This window comes from Carcharodon carcharias, chromosome 18 (assembly GCF_017639515.1).
Source record: "Carcharodon carcharias isolate sCarCar2 chromosome 18, sCarCar2.pri, whole genome shotgun sequence".
Classification (NCBI taxonomy): domain Eukaryota; kingdom Metazoa; phylum Chordata; class Chondrichthyes; order Lamniformes; family Lamnidae; genus Carcharodon; species Carcharodon carcharias.
The window spans coordinates 44,250,515-44,270,829 of NC_054484.1; the positions used below are offsets into that span (position 1 = coordinate 44,250,515).

General features: G+C 46.2%; 1 protein-coding gene across 1 annotated transcript in view; it reads right to left on the reverse strand.

The window, feature by feature from the left end:
- Nucleotides 1–20,315, reverse strand: part of LOC121290957 (fatty acid amide hydrolase-like) — a 79,404-nt gene that overhangs the window by 26,193 nt on the left and 32,896 nt on the right. The window contains exons 9-12 of the mRNA XM_041212029.1: nucleotides 16,286–16,371; nucleotides 14,303–14,386; nucleotides 8,295–8,357; nucleotides 6,660–6,737 (exon numbers count right to left, since the gene is read on the reverse strand). Of these exons, the coding sequence (XP_041067963.1) occupies nucleotides 6,660–6,737; nucleotides 8,295–8,357; nucleotides 14,303–14,386; nucleotides 16,286–16,371 (311 nt within the window). The remainder of the gene's footprint in view (nucleotides 1–6,659; nucleotides 6,738–8,294; nucleotides 8,358–14,302; nucleotides 14,387–16,285; nucleotides 16,372–20,315) is intronic.

A 20,315-nucleotide genomic window follows, 5' to 3' on the forward strand; every position in this document is an offset into this window, starting at 1 on the left:
TTGGGAGCAACGAATGCAGTAGACTAAGTTGGGGGAAATGCAAGTGAAATGCTGCTTCACTTGAAAGGAGTGTTTGGGTCCTTGGACGGTGAGGAGAGAGGAAGTGAAGGGGCAGGTGTTGCATCTTTTGCGTGGGCAAGGGGTTGTGCCATAGGAGGGGGTTGAGGAGTAGGGGGTGATGGAGGAGTGGACCAGGGTGTCCCGGAGGGAGCGATCCCTACGGAATGCCGATAAGGGGGGTGAAGGGAAGATGTGTTTGGTAGTGGCATCATGCTGGAGTTGGCGGAAATGGCGGAGGATGATCCTTTGAATGCGGAGGCTGGTGGGGTGATAAGTGAGGACAAGGGGGACCCTATCATGTTTCTGGGAGGGAGGAGAAGGAGTGAGGGCGGATGCGCGGGAGATGGGCCGGACACGGTTGAGGGCCCTGTCAACGACCGTGGGTGGAAAACCTCGGTTAAGGAAGAAGGAGGACATGTCAGAGGAACTGTTTTTGAATGTAGCATCATCGGAACAGATGCGACGGAGGCGAAGGAACTGAGAGAATGGGATGGAGTCCTTACAGGAAGTGGGGTGTGAGGAGCTGTAGTCGAGATAGCTGTGGGTGTCGGTGGGTTTGTAATGGATATTGGTGGACAGTCTATCACCAGAGATTGAGACAGAGAGGTCAAGGAAGGGAAGGGAAGTGTCAGAGATGGACCACGTGAAAATGATGGAGGGGTGGAGATTGGAAGCAAAATTAATAAATTTTTCCAAGTCCTGACGAGAGCATGAAGCAGCACCGAAATAATCATCGATGTACCGGAGAAAGAGTTGTGGAAGGGGGCCGGAGTAGGACTGCAACAAGGAATGTTCCACATACCCCATAAAGAGACAGGCATAGCTGGGGCCCATGCGGGTACCCATAGCCACACCTTTTATTTGGAGGAAGTGAGAGGAGTTGAAGGAGAAATTGTTCAGCGTGAGAACAAGTTCAGCCAGACGGAGGAGTGTAGTGGTGGATGGGGATTGTTCGGGCCTCTGTTCGAGGAAGAAGCTAAGGGCCCTCAGACCATCCTGGTGGGGGATGGAGGTGTAGAGGGATTGGACGTCCATGGTGAAGAGGAAGCGGTAGGGGCCAGGGAACTGGAAATTGTTGATGTGGCGTAAGGTGTCAGAGGAATCACGGATGTAGGTGGGAAGGGACTGGACAAGGGGAGAGAGAAGGGAGTCAAGATAACGAGAAATGAGTTCTGTGGGGCAGGAGCAAGCTGAGACGATCGGTCTACCGGGGCAGTTCTGTTTGTGGATTTTGGGTAGGAGATAGAAGCGGGCCGTCCGAGGTTGGGCAACTATCAGGTTGGAAGCTGTGGGAGGGAGATCCCCAGAGGAGATGAGGTCAGTGACAGTCCTGGAAACAATGGCTTGATGTTCAGTGGTGGGGTCATGGTCCAGGGAGAGGTAGGAGGAAGTGTCTGCGAGTTGACGCTCAGCCTCCGCGTGGTAGAGGTCAGTGCGCCAGACAACAACAGCACCACCCTTGTCAGCGGGTTTGATGACAATGTCAGGGTTGGACCTGAGAGAATGGAGTGCAGTAAGTTCAGAGAGAGACAGGTTAGAATGGGTGAGAGGAGCAGAGAAATTGAGACGACTAATGTCGCGCCGACAGTTCTCAATGAAAAGATCGAGAGAAGGTAAGAATCCAGAGGGAGGGGTCCAGGTGGAGGGAGAATATTGAAGATGGGTAAAAGGATCCGTTGAACTGGGAGAGGACTCCTGCCCAAAGAAGTGAGCCCGGAGACGAAGACGGCGGAAGAAGAGTTCAGTATCATGCCGAGCCCGAAATTCATTGAGGTGAGGGCGTAAGGGTATGAAACTAAGTCCTTTGCTGAGCACTGAACGTTCAGCATCGGAGAGGGGAAGGTCAGGGGGTATAGTGAATACACGGCTGGGGTTGGGATTGGAAGATGGGGTGGGGACGGAGGGACAGGCAGGGGTGGAGGGTCCTAGATGGGTGTTGGTGTCGATGAGTTGTTGGAGCTTGCGTTCCTTAGCACTTGAGAGAAAGAGAAAAAGTTTCTTGTTGAGGCGTCGGATGAGCCGAAGGATAAAATGAAACTGGGGGCACGCGCAGCTTTGAAAAAGGGTACGGCGGTGCTGCTGGAGGGAGAGGTCGAGTGTGTTCATATGGCGGCGCATGGCACTGAGAGTGGATTTCAGAATGTGACGGGAACAGCAGTCCGAGAAACGTTTTATGTCCCGGAGATACCTGTAATCCTGGATGGGTTCGAAACATGAGGGGTGGAATTTCAGTTGAAATCCATGTGGGGTAAGTCGGAGACGGAGACAGTCACTGAGAAAGGAGATATGGCTGTGAAAGCGGGTTTTAGTAAACACCTTGTCAAACACTAGGAGAGAAATGGAAAGCAATGAAGGTGAACAAGGCAACAGAGAAATCCGGAAATCTTGTCGCAGAGAGGAACAGAACTTCTTCAAGGAGGTAGGCATTTCTTGAAGAGCAGTGGCAGTCAATTAAACACAGAGATAAAAACAAAAAAACTGCGGATGCTGGAAATCCAAAACAAAAACAGAATTACCTGGAAAAACTCAGCAGGTCTGGCAGCATCGGCGGAGAAGAAAAGAGTTGACGTTTCGAGTCCTCATGACCCTTCGACAGAACTTTTCTTTTCTTCTCCGCCGATGCTGCCAGACCTGCTGAGTTTTTCCAGGTAATTCTGTTTTTGTTTTGGATTTCCAGCATCCGCAGTTTTTTTGTTTTTATCTCTGTTTAATTGACTGCCACTGCTCTTCAAGAAATGCCTACCTCCTTGAAGAAGTTCTGTTCCTCTCTGCGACAAGATTTCCGGATTTCTCTGTTGCCTTGTTCACCTTCATTGCTTTCCATTTCTCTCCTAGTGTTTGACAAGGTGTTTACTAAAACCCGCTTTCACAGCCATATCTCCTTTCTCAGTGACTGTCTCCGTCTCCGACTTACCCCACATGGATTTCAACTGAAATTCCACCCCTCATGTTTCGAACCCATCCAGGATTACAGGTATCTCCGGGACATAAAACGTTTCTCGGACTGCTGTTCCCGTCACATTCTGAAATCCACTCTCAGTGCCATGCGCCGCCATATGAACACACTCGACCTCTCCCTCCAGCAGCACCGCCGTACCCTTTTTCAAAGCTGCGCGTGCCCCCAGTTTCATTTTATCCTTCGGCTCATCCGACGCCTCAACAAGAAACTTTTTCTCTTTCTCTCAAGTGCTAAGGAACGCAAGCTCCAACAACTCATCGACACCAACACCCATCTAGGACCCTCCACCCCTGCCTGTCCCTCCGTCCCCACCCCATCTTCCAATCCCAACCCCAGCCGTGTATTCACTATACCCCCTGACCTTCCCCTCTCCGATGCTGAACGTTCAGTGCTCAGCAAAGGACTTAGTTTCATACCCTTACGCCCTCACCTCAATGAATTTCGGGCTCGGCATGATACTGAACTCTTCTTCCGCCGTCTTCGTCTCCGGGCTCACTTCTTTGGGCAGGAGTCCTCTCCCAGTTCAACGGATCCTTTTACCCATCTTCAATATTCTCCCTCCACCTGGACCCCTCCCTCTGGATTCTTACCTTCTCTCGATCTTTTCATTGAGAACTGTCGGCGCGACATTAGTCGTCTCAATTTCTCTGCTCCTCTCACCCATTCTAACCTGTCTCTCTCTGAACTTACTGCACTCCATTCTCTCAGGTCCAACCCTGACATTGTCATCAAACCCGCTGACAAGGGTGGTGCTGTTGTTGTCTGGCGCACTGACCTCTACCACGCGGAGGCTGAGCGTCAACTCGCAGACACTTCCTCCTACCTCTCCCTGGACCATGACCCCACCACTGAACATCAAGCCATTGTTTCCAGGACTGTCACTGACCTCATCTCCTCTGGGGATCTCCCTCCCACAGCTTCCAACCTGATAGTTGCCCAACCTCGGACGGCCCGCTTCTATCTCCTACCCAAAATCCACAAACAGAACTGCCCCGGTAGACCGATCGTCTCAGCTTGCTCCTGCCCCACAGAACTCATTTCTCGTTATCTTGACTCCCTTCTCTCTCCCCTTGTCCAGTCCCTTCCCACCTACATCCGTGATTCCTCTGACACCTTACGCCACATCAACAATTTCCAGTTCCCTGGCCCCTACCGCTTCCTCTTCACCATGGACGTCCAATCCCTCTACACCTCCATCCCCCACCAGGATGGTCTGAGGGCCCTTAGCTTCTTCCTCGAACAGAGGCCCGAACAATCCCCATCCACCACTACACTCCTCCGTCTGGCTGAACTTGTTCTCACGCTGAACAATTTCTCCTTCAACTCCTCTCACTTCCTCCAAATAAAAGGTGTGGCTATGGGTACCCGCATGGGCCCCAGCTATGCCTGTCTCTTTATGGGGTATGTGGAACATTCCTTGTTGCAGTCCTACTCCGGCCCCCTTCCACAACTCTTTCTCCGGTACATCGATGATTATTTCGGTGCTGCTTCATGCTCTCGTCAGGACTTGGAAAAATTTATTAATTTTGCTTCCAATCTCCACCCCTCCATCATTTTCACGTGGTCCATCTCTGACACTTCCCTTCCCTTCCTTGACCTCTCTGTCTCAATCTCTGGTGATAGACTGTCCACCAATATCCATTACAAACCCACCGACACCCACAGCTATCTCGACTACAGCTCCTCACACCCCACTTCCTGTAAGGACTCCATCCCATTCTCTCAGTTCCTTCGCCTCCGTCGCATCTGTTCCGATGATGCTACATTCAAAAACAGTTCCTCTGACATGTCCTCCTTCTTCCTTAACCGAGGTTTTCCACCCACGGTCGTTGACAGGGCCCTCAACCGTGTCCGGCCCATCTCCCGCGCATCCGCCCTCACTCCTTCTCCTCCCTCCCAGAAACATGATAGGGTCCCCCTTGTCCTCACTTATCACCCCACCAGCCTCCGCATTCAAAGGATCATCCTCCGCCATTTCCGCCAACTCCAGCATGATGCCACTACCAAACACATCTTCCCTTCACCCCCCTTATCGGCATTCCGTAGGGATCGCTCCCTCCGGGACACCCTGGTCCACTCCTCCATCACCCCCTACTCCTCAACCCCCTCCTATGGCACAACCCCTTGCCCACGCAAAAGATGCAACACCTGCCCCTTCACTTCCTCTCTCCTCACCGTCCAAGGACCCAAACACTCCTTTCAAGTGAAGCAGCATTTCACTTGCATTTCCCCCAACTTAGTCTACTGCATTCGTTGCTCCCAATGTGGTCTCCTCTACATTGGAGAGACCAAACGTAAACTGGGCGACCGCTTTGCAGAACACCTGCGGTCTGTCCGCAAGAATGACCCAAACCTCCCTGTCGCTTGCCATTTTAACACTCCACCCTGCTCTCTTGCCCACATGTCTGTCCTTGGCTTGCTGCATTGTTCCAGTGAAGCCCAACGCAAACTGGAGGAACAACACCTCATCTTCCGACTAGGGACTTTACAGCCTTCCGGACTGAATATTGAATTCAACAACTTTAGGTCGTGAGTCCCCTCCCCCATCCCCACCCCCTTTCTGTTTCCCCCTTCTCTTTTTTTTTCCCAATAAATTATAAAGATTTTCCTTTTCCCACCTATTTCCATTATATAAAATAAAAAAAACCCACTAGAGCTATACCTTGAGTGCCCTACCATCCATTCTTAATTAGCACATTCGTTTAGATAATATCACCAACTTTATCTTTAACACCTATGTGTTCTATTGTACTATTGTTGTTGACATCTTTTGATATTCTGCTTCTATCACTGCTTGTTTGTCGCTACAACCACACCAACCCCCTCCACCTCTCTGTCTCTCTATCTCTCCGCCCCCCACACACACACCTTAAACCAGCTTATATTTCAGCTCTTTCCTGGACTCGAACTCAAGTTCTGTCGAAGGGTCATGAGGACTCGAAACGTCAACTCTTTTCTTCTCCGCCGATGCTGCCAGACCTGCTGAGTTTTTCCAGGTAATTCTGTTTTTGTTTTGGATTTCCAGCATCCGCAGTTTTTTTGTTTTTAATCTAGTTCTTTGCCTCCCACCACCGATCCCCCCCCACCCCCTCCCAAGTTATACCTGTGTTCCCAGGCTCCTCCCAGTTTGCTTAGCTTGTATAACCTATCTAGACGCAGTATATTTATTTAAATATTTTTTAAAAACCTAAATTAAATTTCCTCAAAGTTTACACTTTTCTAATGTGTAAAGTACCAGATCTCTGAGCCTATCATGTTAACTAACGGTTATTTAAACTGCGTATCAAGCTAGTGATCAAGCTTCCTCTGGATCTTTTCTTGGGTTTTTATCAGCCTCCAAAAATTGGGGTGGTGGTGCCAGAGCAGGTTAGATCACTAGTCAAATGACCTCCTTCATACAGGCTCAAATACAGGCAGATATAATGATCAACTCCTCTATAGCAAATTGGCGTTCTGTACAATGCAGAGAAAATCAATGCCCTTACACATCCCTATAAAATTTTATTACAACTCTGCCAACTACATTTTTCTCTTAGATGTAAAACTGTCTCATTTTCTGTTCGTCTAATCACATTATTGATGCTGACAATTATTCAGCCGTAGATATACATAAATGTTTCCAGTAAATTACGAAACTTACCATACGGATAATTGGGGTCTGGGCCTGCCAGAATTGCATAGGATATAGCTACATCCTTTACAGAGGCACAGATTGGACCTGTGAATACAAGCAAATTATTCAGAGTTTTCAGCTTTCTCCAAAACAACTTATAATCACACAGCTCATTTTAATAACTCTGGAGACAAAGTAAAAATTCAGATTAAGGAGAGTGTGGAGAATGCAGCTACTTTGATATTTCTTTACTGTATTATAATTCATTTAGGAGCAGAAAAGATCACCAAAACTGAAAAACAGTTAACTAAATATTGTAGTTCTACAGAGCAGCTGCTTCCAATTCTCAGAGTAATTTATTAGAATAATGTATTGTAGATAAGATATTATTGCTTTTGTATTGTATTGTAGTGGGAATTTGGATTAATTCATCCATTATAAATGCCTGAAGAGGCACAAAGTCACTTAGCTTTCTTCAAAAGATTTAGAATTTAAATAGCACTTAAAGTATTAAAACTCAAGTTATAAGCAGTATTTGTAAAACATATTGAAATCTTTAAAAACTCTTTAAGGGGATGAAGGTGTCACTGGTAGGACCAGTATTTATTGCCCATCCCTAACTGCCCTTGAGAAGGTGGTGGTGAGCTGCCTTCTCGAACCAAACTCCATGCCCAGGATTTTCCAGTTGTCGGGTGGGCTCGGTGGGGGTGAGCGGGAACACCAGCGACAGTCCATCGTCCACGATCGGGCCCCAACCAACTAACGGCCAGCCAGCGTGAATCGTGCATTGCAGCGCTCAGCGCTGCCAGAGTGAGGGTGGGAGGAGGGTGAGCATGGAAGTTAGCACATGTGTGTGGGTGTGCGCGGTAAATGCTCCTTCAGGTGCAGAGCTGCCTCAGGGAGCTGAAGATTTTTAAAATAAAAAACAAAGAAATTAGAAATGGTAAAAATATGTCCCCTCATGTGACTCTATCACATGAGCAGGGACATGTTAGAGATGAATTTGGAAAGTTTTAAATTTTTTTCAAACACTGGTTGAAACCTTATCCCAACCGCGGATGAAGTTTTGCCAAAAATGCAAAGGCTGCTTGGCCTTTTCGCCCGCCCGCCAACCAAAGGGTTGGAGAGGCAATGAAAAATTTCAATCAATTAGTTCATCAAAGGCCTTAATAGGCCACTCAATTGTTGGCGAGTGCGCTGCCAACTCCTTAGCATGCCCACTGACCGAAATATCGTGCGAATGCGCAATGACATTGGGACGCTCACCTGACATCATTGCGCATTATTTTACACTCGTTCGGGTCAGGCACACACCTGCCCAATGAGCCAAAAATTCTGCCCCATGTGGTGTAGGTGCGCCCACAGCGCTGTTAGGAAAGGAGTTCCAAGATTTTGATTCAATGATAGTGAAGGAACGGTGATTTAGTTTCAAGTCAAGATGGTGTGTAGCCTGGAGGGGAACTTGTAGGTAGTGGTGTTCCCACACGTTTGCTGCCCTTGTCTTTCTCGGTGGTAGGGGTCACAGATTTGGAAGGTGCAGTCGAAGAAGGCTTGGCGAGTTCACTCAGCCTCTTATAGATATCATGTATTTTCCTTGCAAATCCATAAAATTGGACAGAGAATTGCATATGTAACTTTAAGGAGTGCAAAGTGTTGTCTTACCCAAACTGACAGTAGAATAGGAAAGAGGATGGGACCCAATGGTGCTGATTCGACCAAAAGTAACTAAAGGAAACAAAAACAAAAATAAAATTGTTAACAGACTTCCTGTTTAGCAATAACTGAACTGACAAATATTCAGGCCACATGTCAACAGATGTTCTTGAGTCAAAAACAAAATCCAAATATTAAAAGATGTACAAAAGAAGTGTTAACTGAGCTACATAAACAGAAAACCTTGGAACTGAGTAATACCATAGATTTCCTTATAGAAAAAACTAAATTTTAAAATGTATTTTGTCAGTTTAAGTGATCACAAAGAGGTTTTTTTAATTCTTTTTACAGCACATGGGCGTCACTGGCTAGGCCAGTATTTATTGCCCATCCCTAATTGCCCTTGAGAAGACGGTGGTGAGCTGCCAGCTTGAATTGCTGCAGCCCATGTGGGGGAGGTACATCCACAGTGCTGTTAGGGAGGGAGTTTCAGGATGTTGACGCAGCGACCATAAAGGAATTGCAATATATTTCCAAGTCAGGATGGTGTGTGGCTTGGAGGGGAACTTGCAGATGGTGATGTTCCCATGCATCTGCTGCCCTTGACCTTCTAGTTGGTGGAGGTCACAGATTTGGAACGCGAGCGTTAGTGAGTTGCTGCAGTGGTGGGGGGACTGGATGTTGAAGGTAGTAGATGGAATGCTAATTAAGCAAGCTGTTGTGTCCTGGAGGATGTCGAGCTTCTTCAGTGTTGTTTGAGCTGCAATCATCCCGGCAAGTGGAGAGTATTCCGTCACAATCCTAACTTGCGCCTTATAGATGGTGGATAGGCTTTGGGGAGTCAGGAGGTGAATTACTCTCCACAAAATTCCCAGCCACAGTATGTATATGGCTGGTCCAGTTCAGTTTCTGGCCAATGGTAAAACCCAGCACAAGAGTATAGCACATCATTTTGGAGATTTTTTCTTTAACTGGCTCTCAGAATGTGGGTGACTATGTAAACGCAAGTTGTTGTTGACTTTGGGAAGGCCACATTTACTGCCCACCCCCCATTTTCCTATGATGATGGTGGACTTTTTTCATTCAGTCATGCGATGTGGGTGTTCCTGGCTAGGCCAGCATTTGTTGCCATTCCTAACCACTGTTGAGAAGGTGGTGGTGAGCTGCCTTCTTGAACCGCTGCAGTCCATGTGTTGTAGGGAGGGTGTTCCAGGATTTTGACCCAGCAACAGTGAAGTAACGGCGAGAAAGTTTCAACTCAGGATGGTGTGTGTCTGCTGCCCTCATCCTTCTAGGCAGTAGAGGTCGCAGGTTTGGAGGGTGCTGTCGAAGGAGCCTTGGACAGTTGCTGCAGTGCATCTTGTAGCTAGTATACACTGCTGTCACTGTGTATTGGTGGTGGAGGGGGTGAATGTTGAATGTTGATGGGGTGCCAATCAAGTGGGCTGCTTTGTCTGGATGGTGTTGTTGGAGCTGCACTCACCCAGGCAAGTGGGGAATATTCCATCACACTCCTGATGTGAGCCTTGTAGATGGTGGACAGGCTTTGGGGAGTCAGGTGATGAGTTTTTTTTTATTCATTCATGGAATGTGGCCATCACTGTTTAGGGCAGCATTTATTGCCCATCCCTAACTGCCCTTGAGAAGGTGGTGGTGAGTTGCCTTCTTGAACCGCTGCAGTCCATGTGGTGCAAGTACACCCACAGTGCTGTTTGGAAAAGAGTTCCAGGGTTTTGAACCAGCGACAGCAAAGGAATGGTGATATATTTCTAAGTCAGGATGGTAAGTAGCTTGGAGGGGAACTTCCAGATGGTGATGTTCCCATGTATCTGCTGCCCTTGTCCTTCTAAGTGGTAGCGGTTGTGGGTTTGGAAGGTGCTGTCCAAGGAGCCTTAGTGAGTTCCTCCAGTGCTGCATCTTGTAGATCGTACAAAGTGCGACTACTGTGTATTGGTGGAGGGAGTGAATGTTTGTGGATTGGGTGCCAATCAAGCAGGCTGCTTTGTCCTGGTTGGTATCAGGCTTCTTGAGTATTGTTGGAGCTGCACTTATCCAGGTATTCATAACTTGTGCCTTGTAGATGGTGGTCAGGCTTTTGGGAATCAGGAGGTGAGTTATTCTCCGCATAATTCCCAGCCTCTGACCTGCTCTTGTAGCCACAGTTCAGTTTCTGGTCAATGGTAACCCCAAGGATGTTGACAGTGGGGGATTCAGCGATGACAATACCATTGAACATCAAGGGGCGATGGTTGGATTCTCGCTCGTTGGAGTGATCATTGCCTGACACTTGTGTAGCATGAATGTTACTCGTCACTTATCAGCCTAAGCTGGGATATTGTCCAGGTCTTGCTGCATTTGGACATGGACTGCTTCAGTATCTGAGGAGTCGTGAATGGTGCTGAACACTGTGCAATCATCAGCAAACATCCCCATTTCTGACCTTATGATGGAAGGAAGATCATTGATGACCCAGCTGAAGATGTTTGGGTCTAGGTCATTACCCTGAGGTACTCCTGCAGTGATGTCCTGGAACTGAAGTGACTGACCTCCAACAAGCAAAACCATCTTCCTTTGTGCTAGATATGACTCCAACCAGTGGAGATCTCCTCTCCTCACCCACCTCCCCCCACCCCCCGCCACCACCCACCTCACCCTCCCCACCCTCCCCCGATTCTCATTGACTCCAGTTTTGCTAGGGCTCCTTGATGCCACACTTGGTCAAATGCTGCCGTGATGTCAAGGGCAGTCACTCTCACCTCACCTCTGGAGCTCAGCTCTTTGTCCAGCTTTGGATGAAGGCTATAATGGTGTAAGGAGCTGAGTGGCCATGGTGGAACCCAAACTTAGCGCCATCGAGCAGGTTATTGCTGAGTAAATGGCACTTGATAGCGCTGTTGATGACACCTTTCATCACTTTACTGATGGTCGAGAGTGGGCTGATGTGGTAGGACTTGTCTTGCTTTTTGTGTACAGGACATACCTGGGTAATTTTCCACATTGCCGGGTAGACGCCAGTGTTGTAGTTGTAGTGGAACAGTTTGGCTAAGGGCATAGCTAGTTCTGGAGCACAAGTCTTCAGTACTATTGCCAGAATGTTGTCAGGGCCCATTACCTTTGCAATATCCACAGTGCCTTCAGTTGTTTCTTGATATCACATGGAATGAATCGAATTGGCTGAAGACTGGCATCTGTGATGCTGGAGACCTCAGGAGGAGGCTGAGATGGATCATCCACTCGGTAGTTCTGGCTGAAGATGGTTGCGAATGCTTCAGCCTTATCTTTTGCACTGTTGTGCTGGGCCCCTCCATCATTGAGGATGAGGATATTTGTGGAGCCTCCTCTGCCAGCTAGTTGTTTTAATTGTCTACTACCATCATTGATGACTGGATCTGGCAAGAGTGTAGAGCTCAGATCTGACCCATTGGTTGTGGGATCGCTGAGCCCTGTCTATCGCATGCTGCTTTTGCTATCTGACATGCAAGTAGTCCTGCGTTGTAGCTTCACCAGGTTGACGCATCATTTTTAGGTATGCCTGGTGCTGCTCCTGGCATACCGTCCTGCACTCTTCATTGAGCCAGGGCTGATCTCATGACTTGATGGTAATGGTTGAGTGGGGTTATGAGAGCTATGTTGGGCCACGAGGTTACAGCTTATGGTTGTACACAATTCTGCTGCTGCTGATGGCCCATAGGGCCTCATGGTTGCCCAGTTTTAAGTTGCTCGATCTGTTGGAAATCTATCCCATTTAGCATGGTGGTAGTGCCACACAACATGATGGAGGATATCCCCAATGTGAAGATGGGACTTTGTCTCCACAAGGACTGTGCAGTGGTCACTCCTACCGAAACTATCATGGATGGATGAATCTGCAACAGGTAACTTGGAGAGATCAAGTAAGTTTTTCCCTCTTGCTGGTTCCCTCACCACCTGCCGCTGAACTAGTCTAGCAGCTATGTCGTTTATGACCCGGCTAGCTTGGTCAGTAGTGGTGCTACTGAGCCACTCTTGGTGATGGATTGAAATCCCCCACCCAGAGTAGATTCTGTGCTCTTGCCACGCTCAGTACTTCCTTCAAGTGGTGTTCAACATGAAGGAGTACTGATTCATCAGCTGAGAGGGCGGTGGGGTGCAGTAGATGGCAATCAGGAGGTTTCCTTTCCCATTTTTGATCTGGTGCCATGTGACTTCATGGGGTCCAGAGTCAATGTTGAGGACTCCCAGGACAACTCCCTCCTGACTGTATACCTCTGTACTTCCACTTCTGATGGGTCTCTCCTGTCTGTGGGATGATGATGGTAGTATCTGGGACTTTGTAAGATATGATTCCATGAGTATGACTGTGTCAGGCTGTTACTTGACTAGTCTGTGAGACAGCTCTCCCAATTTTGGCACACGCCCCCAGATGTTAGTAAGGAGGATTTTGCAGGGTTGACAGGATTGAGTTTGCTGTTGTTGTTTCCGGTGCCTAAGTCGATGCCAGGTGGCCCATCCAGTTTTATTCCCTTTTTTAAGCTTTGTAATAGTTTTGATACAACTGAGTGGCTTGCTAGGCCATTTCAGAGTCAACCACATTGCTGTGGGTCTGGAGTAACATGTAGGCCAGACCAGGTAAGGACGGCAGATTTCCACCCCTAAAGGACATTAGTGAACCAGATGGGTTTTTACAACAATCGACAATGGTGTCATGGTTACTATTATCAATGACTAGCTCTTCAATTCCAGAATTATTTATTTATTAGCCTACACCTCTGGATTACTAGTCTGCTGACATTACCTCTGCACCACCGCCTTTCCTAAAAGTGTACCAGATGTGCTGATTCAAGTGTATTCCTGGTTATGAATGCTGGACTTTACAAAATAATATGTTTTAAAATGTCTGTTTTAACTTAAGGTGAGACAGAGAATTCCATAAGGACCCCAGCTCTGGGACATTCCTCTGTGATCAGATTGCCATGTGGGAGAAACTCAAACAGAAACTTATTAAAATAGCAAATGACAGTTTTCAGAAACAAGAGAAAGATAAGGCAGATATTGCTGTGTGGAGGAACAAAGCAGCTGCTGCTGTAAGAAGCAGAGAAGGACTGTTTTTGGGTTAATAAGCAGGCAGGATTCTTGTGAGGGTTCATGTTCTGTTTGAAAGGAAGAGCGGTGGGGGCTGGTGAGCTGCGGTTAGTATAAGAAGCCCAGAAGAACAGGTTTCCTGAATGTCCTGAAGAATTTAATCCTTAAATGGAATTCACGTTCAAGGTCAGCCAGGTTGATAGACTGGAAGGCCTGTCAGGTAGGAGGTCTGCTTTACAGGGTTGAAGAATCTGAGACCAGATAGCTGGGCGAGTGACAGATATCATGGAGGATTGTCCTACATGGTCAGGGAGTGGGAGGCAGATGGGTCTCTGGCGGGGTGGTTTCCTTGTTTTTTGTTGGGCCTGGGGGAAGAACTCTTGCTCCTCCTAGCTCAAAGGCACTAACCTCAGCCCCTCTCACATCCTTTAAATTTCCTGAAACCCATTTGCCTGTGGTTAAAAATAGAACAATTGTTAAAATGAAGACACAGCCTCATCAAAATGTTTAAATGACCAATTTACTTCCCATGAGTGGATTGGTTGCCCGCTCTTTGTTGCACATATATTTAACCTAGAAGTGGGCTGGTACGAAGTGGGTTGGTTCCTGTACCAGATATTTTGCATTTTGACCTCTGACATGACCACTTGTTTTTGGGAGTAAAGATTCAGGCTGTGTGAGGTGGTTTCACTTGATCTAGTTCTAGGGCAAAATGGACAGAATTTCTCTATGCATCGATGCCAAACCTATACGATGCAGTCTTACCAACATACAACTAGTGGACACTAACTTGCAATGCGTCAGTCAACAATCTGAGTCAGCTCAATAAAGAATTTCTGATTTAAATTGGCAGGTAAATGCACAATTAGGCAGATGTTCAGCTGGACAGAAATTCCCGAACATAAAACAATTCCTCTTTGCAAGCACATTTTAAAATCATATCAAAATAAAAATACCTTTCAGTCCTACCACACCACAAAATGATGCTGGAATTCTTACTGAACCTCCTCCATCACTTCCAATAGCCAATGGGCAAAGACCTTTAAAGAAAATATTAGTACAAGTTAAAGACATAGCAAGAAACTGCAACTTCTAGAATTATTTATTACTGGTGTTGCGCCATTATAACTTTGTGTTTTCCAAAAAATATATACAGTTTTAACATATTCTCTTTCTTCTAAATAATACATTTTTAATTAAGGATATGTTGTCAAGTTCTTCTGATGGCTCAACAAATTTATATGGTCAGTGGCCACATCACACAGACCAGAAAAGTTTCAGGTTTGTGCTGCATTAGTCGATTTGGATGGTGATGGCCAACTGCAATTAATTTTAATACTTGTTAATTAGAAAGGTGAAAATTCAGCCTAGGTTGCTGCTCCAAATTACCATCAAGCAACGCATGCTGGAAGTGCTATAAGTGTACCCAGAATATCAGGTCAGTATGGGACTGGGCTTGGCTGTACCACCTAAAAATTCTGTTAAGTTGTGGCCACTTGGTAAGGTACCGGAGAGCATCCAGCATCTAGTAGTTCTAGTGATCTTGGATGTGAATCAAAGGCTTCATATAGGCAGATGCGGAGAAACAAAAAACATTTTGCTTTCAAATAGTCAGAAGGAGGTCAAACTGAACTAGAGTGATGACAGTGCCTACGCAGTGTCAGTATTTATTTTGCTGGTTTCTAGAAATTTTCATCTTCTTGAAACTGTGAAATACAGAGCACCCTTACTATGATTCTTTCTGATCTGTACGAGCCAAAGTTACTTAAGCAATCTACAAAAGTTCACAGAGCTACATATTTGTTATAGGCAACCATTTTGTCCTGAATTTTTGCAGCTACCAGCAAGGCAAGGGGTAAAAGCAAAAAATTGCAGATACTGGAAATCCAAAACAAAAACAAAAATACCTGGAAAAACTCAGCAGGTCTGGCAGCATCTGCGGAGAGGAGCACAGTTAACGTTTCGAGTCCGAATGACCCTTCAACAGAACTAAAAGGGGGACTTGCTGCCGACCTCAAAGGAAGTTGCAGTGACAGGTCTAGTGATCTCTGTGGTGAGAACTTTAACTCTCAATGTGGAATTGATTGTACCATAGTTTAATTAGTTTCCCATCATGGAGTTGCAATGATGTCAGCAAGTTGTCCAACCAGCCAATCACATTAAAGAATTCTCACAGACAGCTAACAGGAAAGTGGAAAACACTAAAACCAAATTGTTTTGTAATTCTTTTGGGAAAGAGAAAGTGAAATAAAGATTTAAGCATACACATGAGGTTAAGGAAGAAACTGAAATATCATTAATAAGTTATTTTTCAATTATTTAAACCAAAGCTAATTCAAAATGTTTAGTAATTAATCATAATGGAGACATTTAACAACATTCCACAAATATAAAATATGTCCAGGGCCAGATCAGTTGTTCAGCAATAGTTATCACTCAGATCAATATCAAAAACCTAGTTACACCTTACTGAACTTTTTATGGGCGGTTCTAACTGCGATACGAGACCAGAAAAGGGAAAGTTCCCAACAGATCAGTTGATTTTACCGACTGCCAGTCCTAGGGGGAGGGGGTGAGGTGAGCAGTGACTCATGGACCACAACTTCAGGATGTCTGTTTAAGTGCGCACCTGTGATAAATCCTGAAGTTGTGATCAGATTCAGAGGGATAACAACAGAAAACGCTAATATTTCATTGTTAAAAAAAACCCCTAGAAATTCCAGGCCATTGAATCTAATCAGTTCCCTTCAGATGCAGATTTAATCAACTCCTTATGCCCACTACACCTATGTGAGCTCTACCTTCAATACGAACAGATGTTACCAGAAAACTTGAATATCTTATTTCTACATTCTTCAATAAAATAGCTGGCTTAAAGAGAAACATTTAAAAAATTGATGCCAGACAGTGCCACGTTCTTTAGGGATTTAAACTCATACCTGCTGCTACAGCCGCCCCCGAGCCGCTGGAGCTCCCTCCAGTAAAATGGTGAGGACTATAAGGATTTCTGGGAACACCATGATACCTGCAGTGACAGGAGAGTCTGTAAAATATGCATCTCAGCTGCAGACATTTTTAAATGTACATTTCCACTGCCTCAAGAATATACACATTTCTCTTTGTCAGCTCTCTTGCTGTGATCTTCCACTACAATTGCTCCTAACTGATCTCTGCCTATCTGCTGATACAGATTTACTGGAGTGTGTGGGGAGGGCAGGTCGTTGGAGGGCAAAGGGTGCAGCCTGTAGTAACAGCTCTATACCCAAGACCTGTCACACCTTTCAGAAATGATGAAAGCATATTTCAGTTTATAAGCATAAGCAAAGTTGATATACCCCACTAACAAACAAACATAGCTCTATAGCTCTTCATAATTAAAGGAAGAGCCATATTGTTGTTGGCTATAATTCACCAGTGGATGGCATAACTCTGAAATGTAAAGACCGAAGATGGGTGTCCTTTAATATGCTGAGGGGGTAATGGTGCACTCTGTAAATATGGATCCTCGGGTCCTCACAGAAGCAAGCATTCTGCCAGAGGCATTACTAGATCAGGAGGTGCTTTATAAAGCACTACGGCACCACCCAGAATATTTTCCATTCTCCTCAGTTTGTTGTTAGAACAGCAGCAGTTATTACCGAGATTGTAGGAAATATTCCTTTGCCAAATGTAGCCTTCCAGGAATACTATAGAAGGGAAAGAAAATCTGTGCAAAATGTTCAATACACAAGTGTCAGGACTTCAAAACTTTCCAAATAACAGCAGCTTGCTTAGCATGGTGTCAAATCTTGCTTCGTAATGCTACCGTGAAGCATTTTGGGACATTTTAATGCTATATATTACAAGCTTTATTAGAATACAAGTTGTTGTTGTAGAAAGATAATAAGCACATTAATGACAGCCAGCAAGCAACTTATATCAGATAAACTTAATAGAATTTCTGGAGGATCTAAAGGAGTGCATTGATAAAGGAACTGCTGATAATATTGTCTATATGGATTTTCAAAAGGCATTTATTAAGATTTTTTTTCTTTATTCTTGCATGGGATGTGAGTGTTGCTGCTAAGACCAGCACTTGTTGCCCATCTTTAATTGTCCTTGAACTGAGGCAGTTCAGATGGCATTTAAGAGTCAACCATATTGCTGTGGTTCCGGAGTCACAGGCAGGCCAAACCAGGTAAGGATGGCAGACTTTATTCCCTAAAGGACATTGGTGAACCAGATGGGTTTTTACAACAGTCAATGATAGTTGGCATAGTCACCATTACTTAGATTTAATGGCCTGGAATTTCTGTGTTTTTGGACTTTCAATTCCACATTTATTGAATTTAAATTTCACCAGCTGCAGTGGTGGGATTTGAACCCATGTCCACAGAGAAAATGCTTGGGCCTCTGGATCACAAGTCCAGTGACATTATCAATATGCCAGTCTTCCCCTAAAATGCCACATGGAAGGCTTGACAGCATGGAAGAGAAGTTGACTAAAGGATAGAAAACAGAAAAGTGGTTGAAAAGATTTTTGGACTGGAGGGGCCAGTTTAGGACCATTTAATTGTGGCCTGAACCTTGGCCAACTGATGTGCAGTGCACTGGATTTTGCATAGGCCGGTTTTGGGATAAGCAAAAACGTTGTGCTGTGTTCAACATTCAATTAAATCTAAAACCAAATGAACAGAAGCAAGATCGTGAGAATTTATTCATACAAAGGGTTGTTAGGACAGAAATAGTGGTGGAAATATAATCCACTGTGGGTGGGATTTTCACCTCATTGCACTAAGTGCAGCAGCGGGCGTGAAAAATAGCCTTCTACCCGCCAGCCGCAATGGCGGGTTTTCGCACCATATCGTCCACCTCCCACCACATTAATTATCCATGCACAGGAAACGTACCGGATCGTGGGCAGGCGGCCTCTGATCCACCCGCCCCACCATGAACTCACCGCTTCCTCACTCCGGGCACCATATTTAAATGACACCCAGGCTTTGTCAATGGCTGCAGCCCAGGACTGCCACAGATGAGACAGATGACCCCAAAAGGGAAGATGACAGCTACATCCAAATTCAGTGACACCTCGCTGGAATGTCTGCTGGATGCAGTGGAGGCCCGTTGTGATGTCCTCTACCCAACATGATGGCCGGAGGAGGTCCACAAACCTCACCACTCTGGCTTGGCAGGTGGTGGCAATGGCGGTCAGTGAAAATGCAGCACAGAAGACGTCAGCCACCCAGTGCAGAAAGAGGATGAAGGATCTCCTCCATGCCACCAGGGTAGGTCAACCAAATCATCACTCCCAACTCTCTCACACACCAGCCCATCACATATTCACTGGCATCTCACACGCTGCCAAGCTCAAGGGACAGCACCACTCACTCTTTCACAAACAACTTCACGTATCCATCTGGCCTCATATCCTCTGCAGTTTGCGTCCTCATCCCGTCCATAGTTGTACTCACCACCCACACATAGCAGGCATCCTTATCATCTGCCCTGGCTAATGTCCCGCTCACACTCTCCATCTTTCTATATGTAGGACAAGCTCACATACAATTGAAGGAAGGGAGAGCTCGCAGATCAGGGGTGGAGTAGCCAAAATCAAGGTCCTCACCCACTACAAGGATCGAGCCATTGAGCTGGCTGGAAAGCACGTGGACCTTGCCTGTGCTGACATGAGGTAGGTGGCAAACACTTGTGGGGATTCTGCACCAGCTCATCCCTCAAACAATCATACTGTCAGTGCACTGTCCTGTTTTAGAGTCACCTGCCATGTACTAATTATCTCTCCTTTCATTTATGGCCACTTCTGGAAAGCGCCCAAGGGTATCCACAAGCCAGGACCTCAGCTCCAGCCCCGACGACACCACAAATGAGGAACCAGAGCAGAGCACCATAGAAGATTCATCACAGCGCTCACCCACACCCTCCAGCATCTTAAGAGGCACACACCTCGGTGGGACCTAGTTCCAGAAGAGCCTTGGGGTCACAATCTGGTGAGAACAGCACACAACCTTGTCCGCAGCAGACAGAGGCAGGGGCATTCCAGGTCGCCAGCACTCAGAGGACTGTTGGAGGCCAGGAATCTGCAGAGTCCGGGTCAGATAACAAGCCTTCGGATTTGGTCCTAAATCAGCTGGTGAAGCTACAGCGATCCTGTACGGCCCTACTGAGGGCTGCAACAGCACCACAACTTCTAGAGAGCATGGGTCCCAAACTGATGGTCCCACCAGGCATAAAGGCTGTTTGCCTGATACTTACACTGTTATTTACACTGGTTTTACTTGCGGCTGTTCCTAGCAGTTAGGAGCACAGCCCCTTAAATCAGAAGATATGTCAAGCAGCCCCCCGCCAGCCCCCACCCCAACACTGCTCAGCCCACCACCCAGCTCCCTTGGCCCCATATCCTCCAGGCACTGCTCACCCACTGCTCCCAATCCCACTGGTGGTGTGAGTGGTGCCAGAGAATTGGGAGAAGTGGGGTTCTGAGAAAAGCTGGAGGTGGAGGGCAGGGGGTTGGCACCAGAATGAAAAACTTGGGAACACTTGTAATCACTTAAAAGTTACCTAAAGGCAGACTTCAAACGGCAAGTCATCAGCTCATGACATCAAATGAGGTGTGGCAATCCACATTGTTTATAGCAATGTTATTTTCTATCAAGAATGTAGAAATTCAGCAGCCACCATTTTAGAAAACTGGCATAAAGCAGATCCTTTCACTGTCATTAGTACATAACATTAGGACTGTGTCAGTAATGTAAAAACCAGAAAAAAAATCAGTATTATACTTTTGATTAAATATGTTACAGAATAAAGCAAGAGTGAGTCAATTATAATCAATGGCAGCCATAATTTTAGCTGTCTAGGCCCGAGGCTCTGGAATTACCACTGTAAACTTCTCTGCTTTTCTACTTCTCTTTCCTCCTTTAAGACAGCCCTTAAAACTTACTTCTTTGACCAAGTTTTAATAAATATATA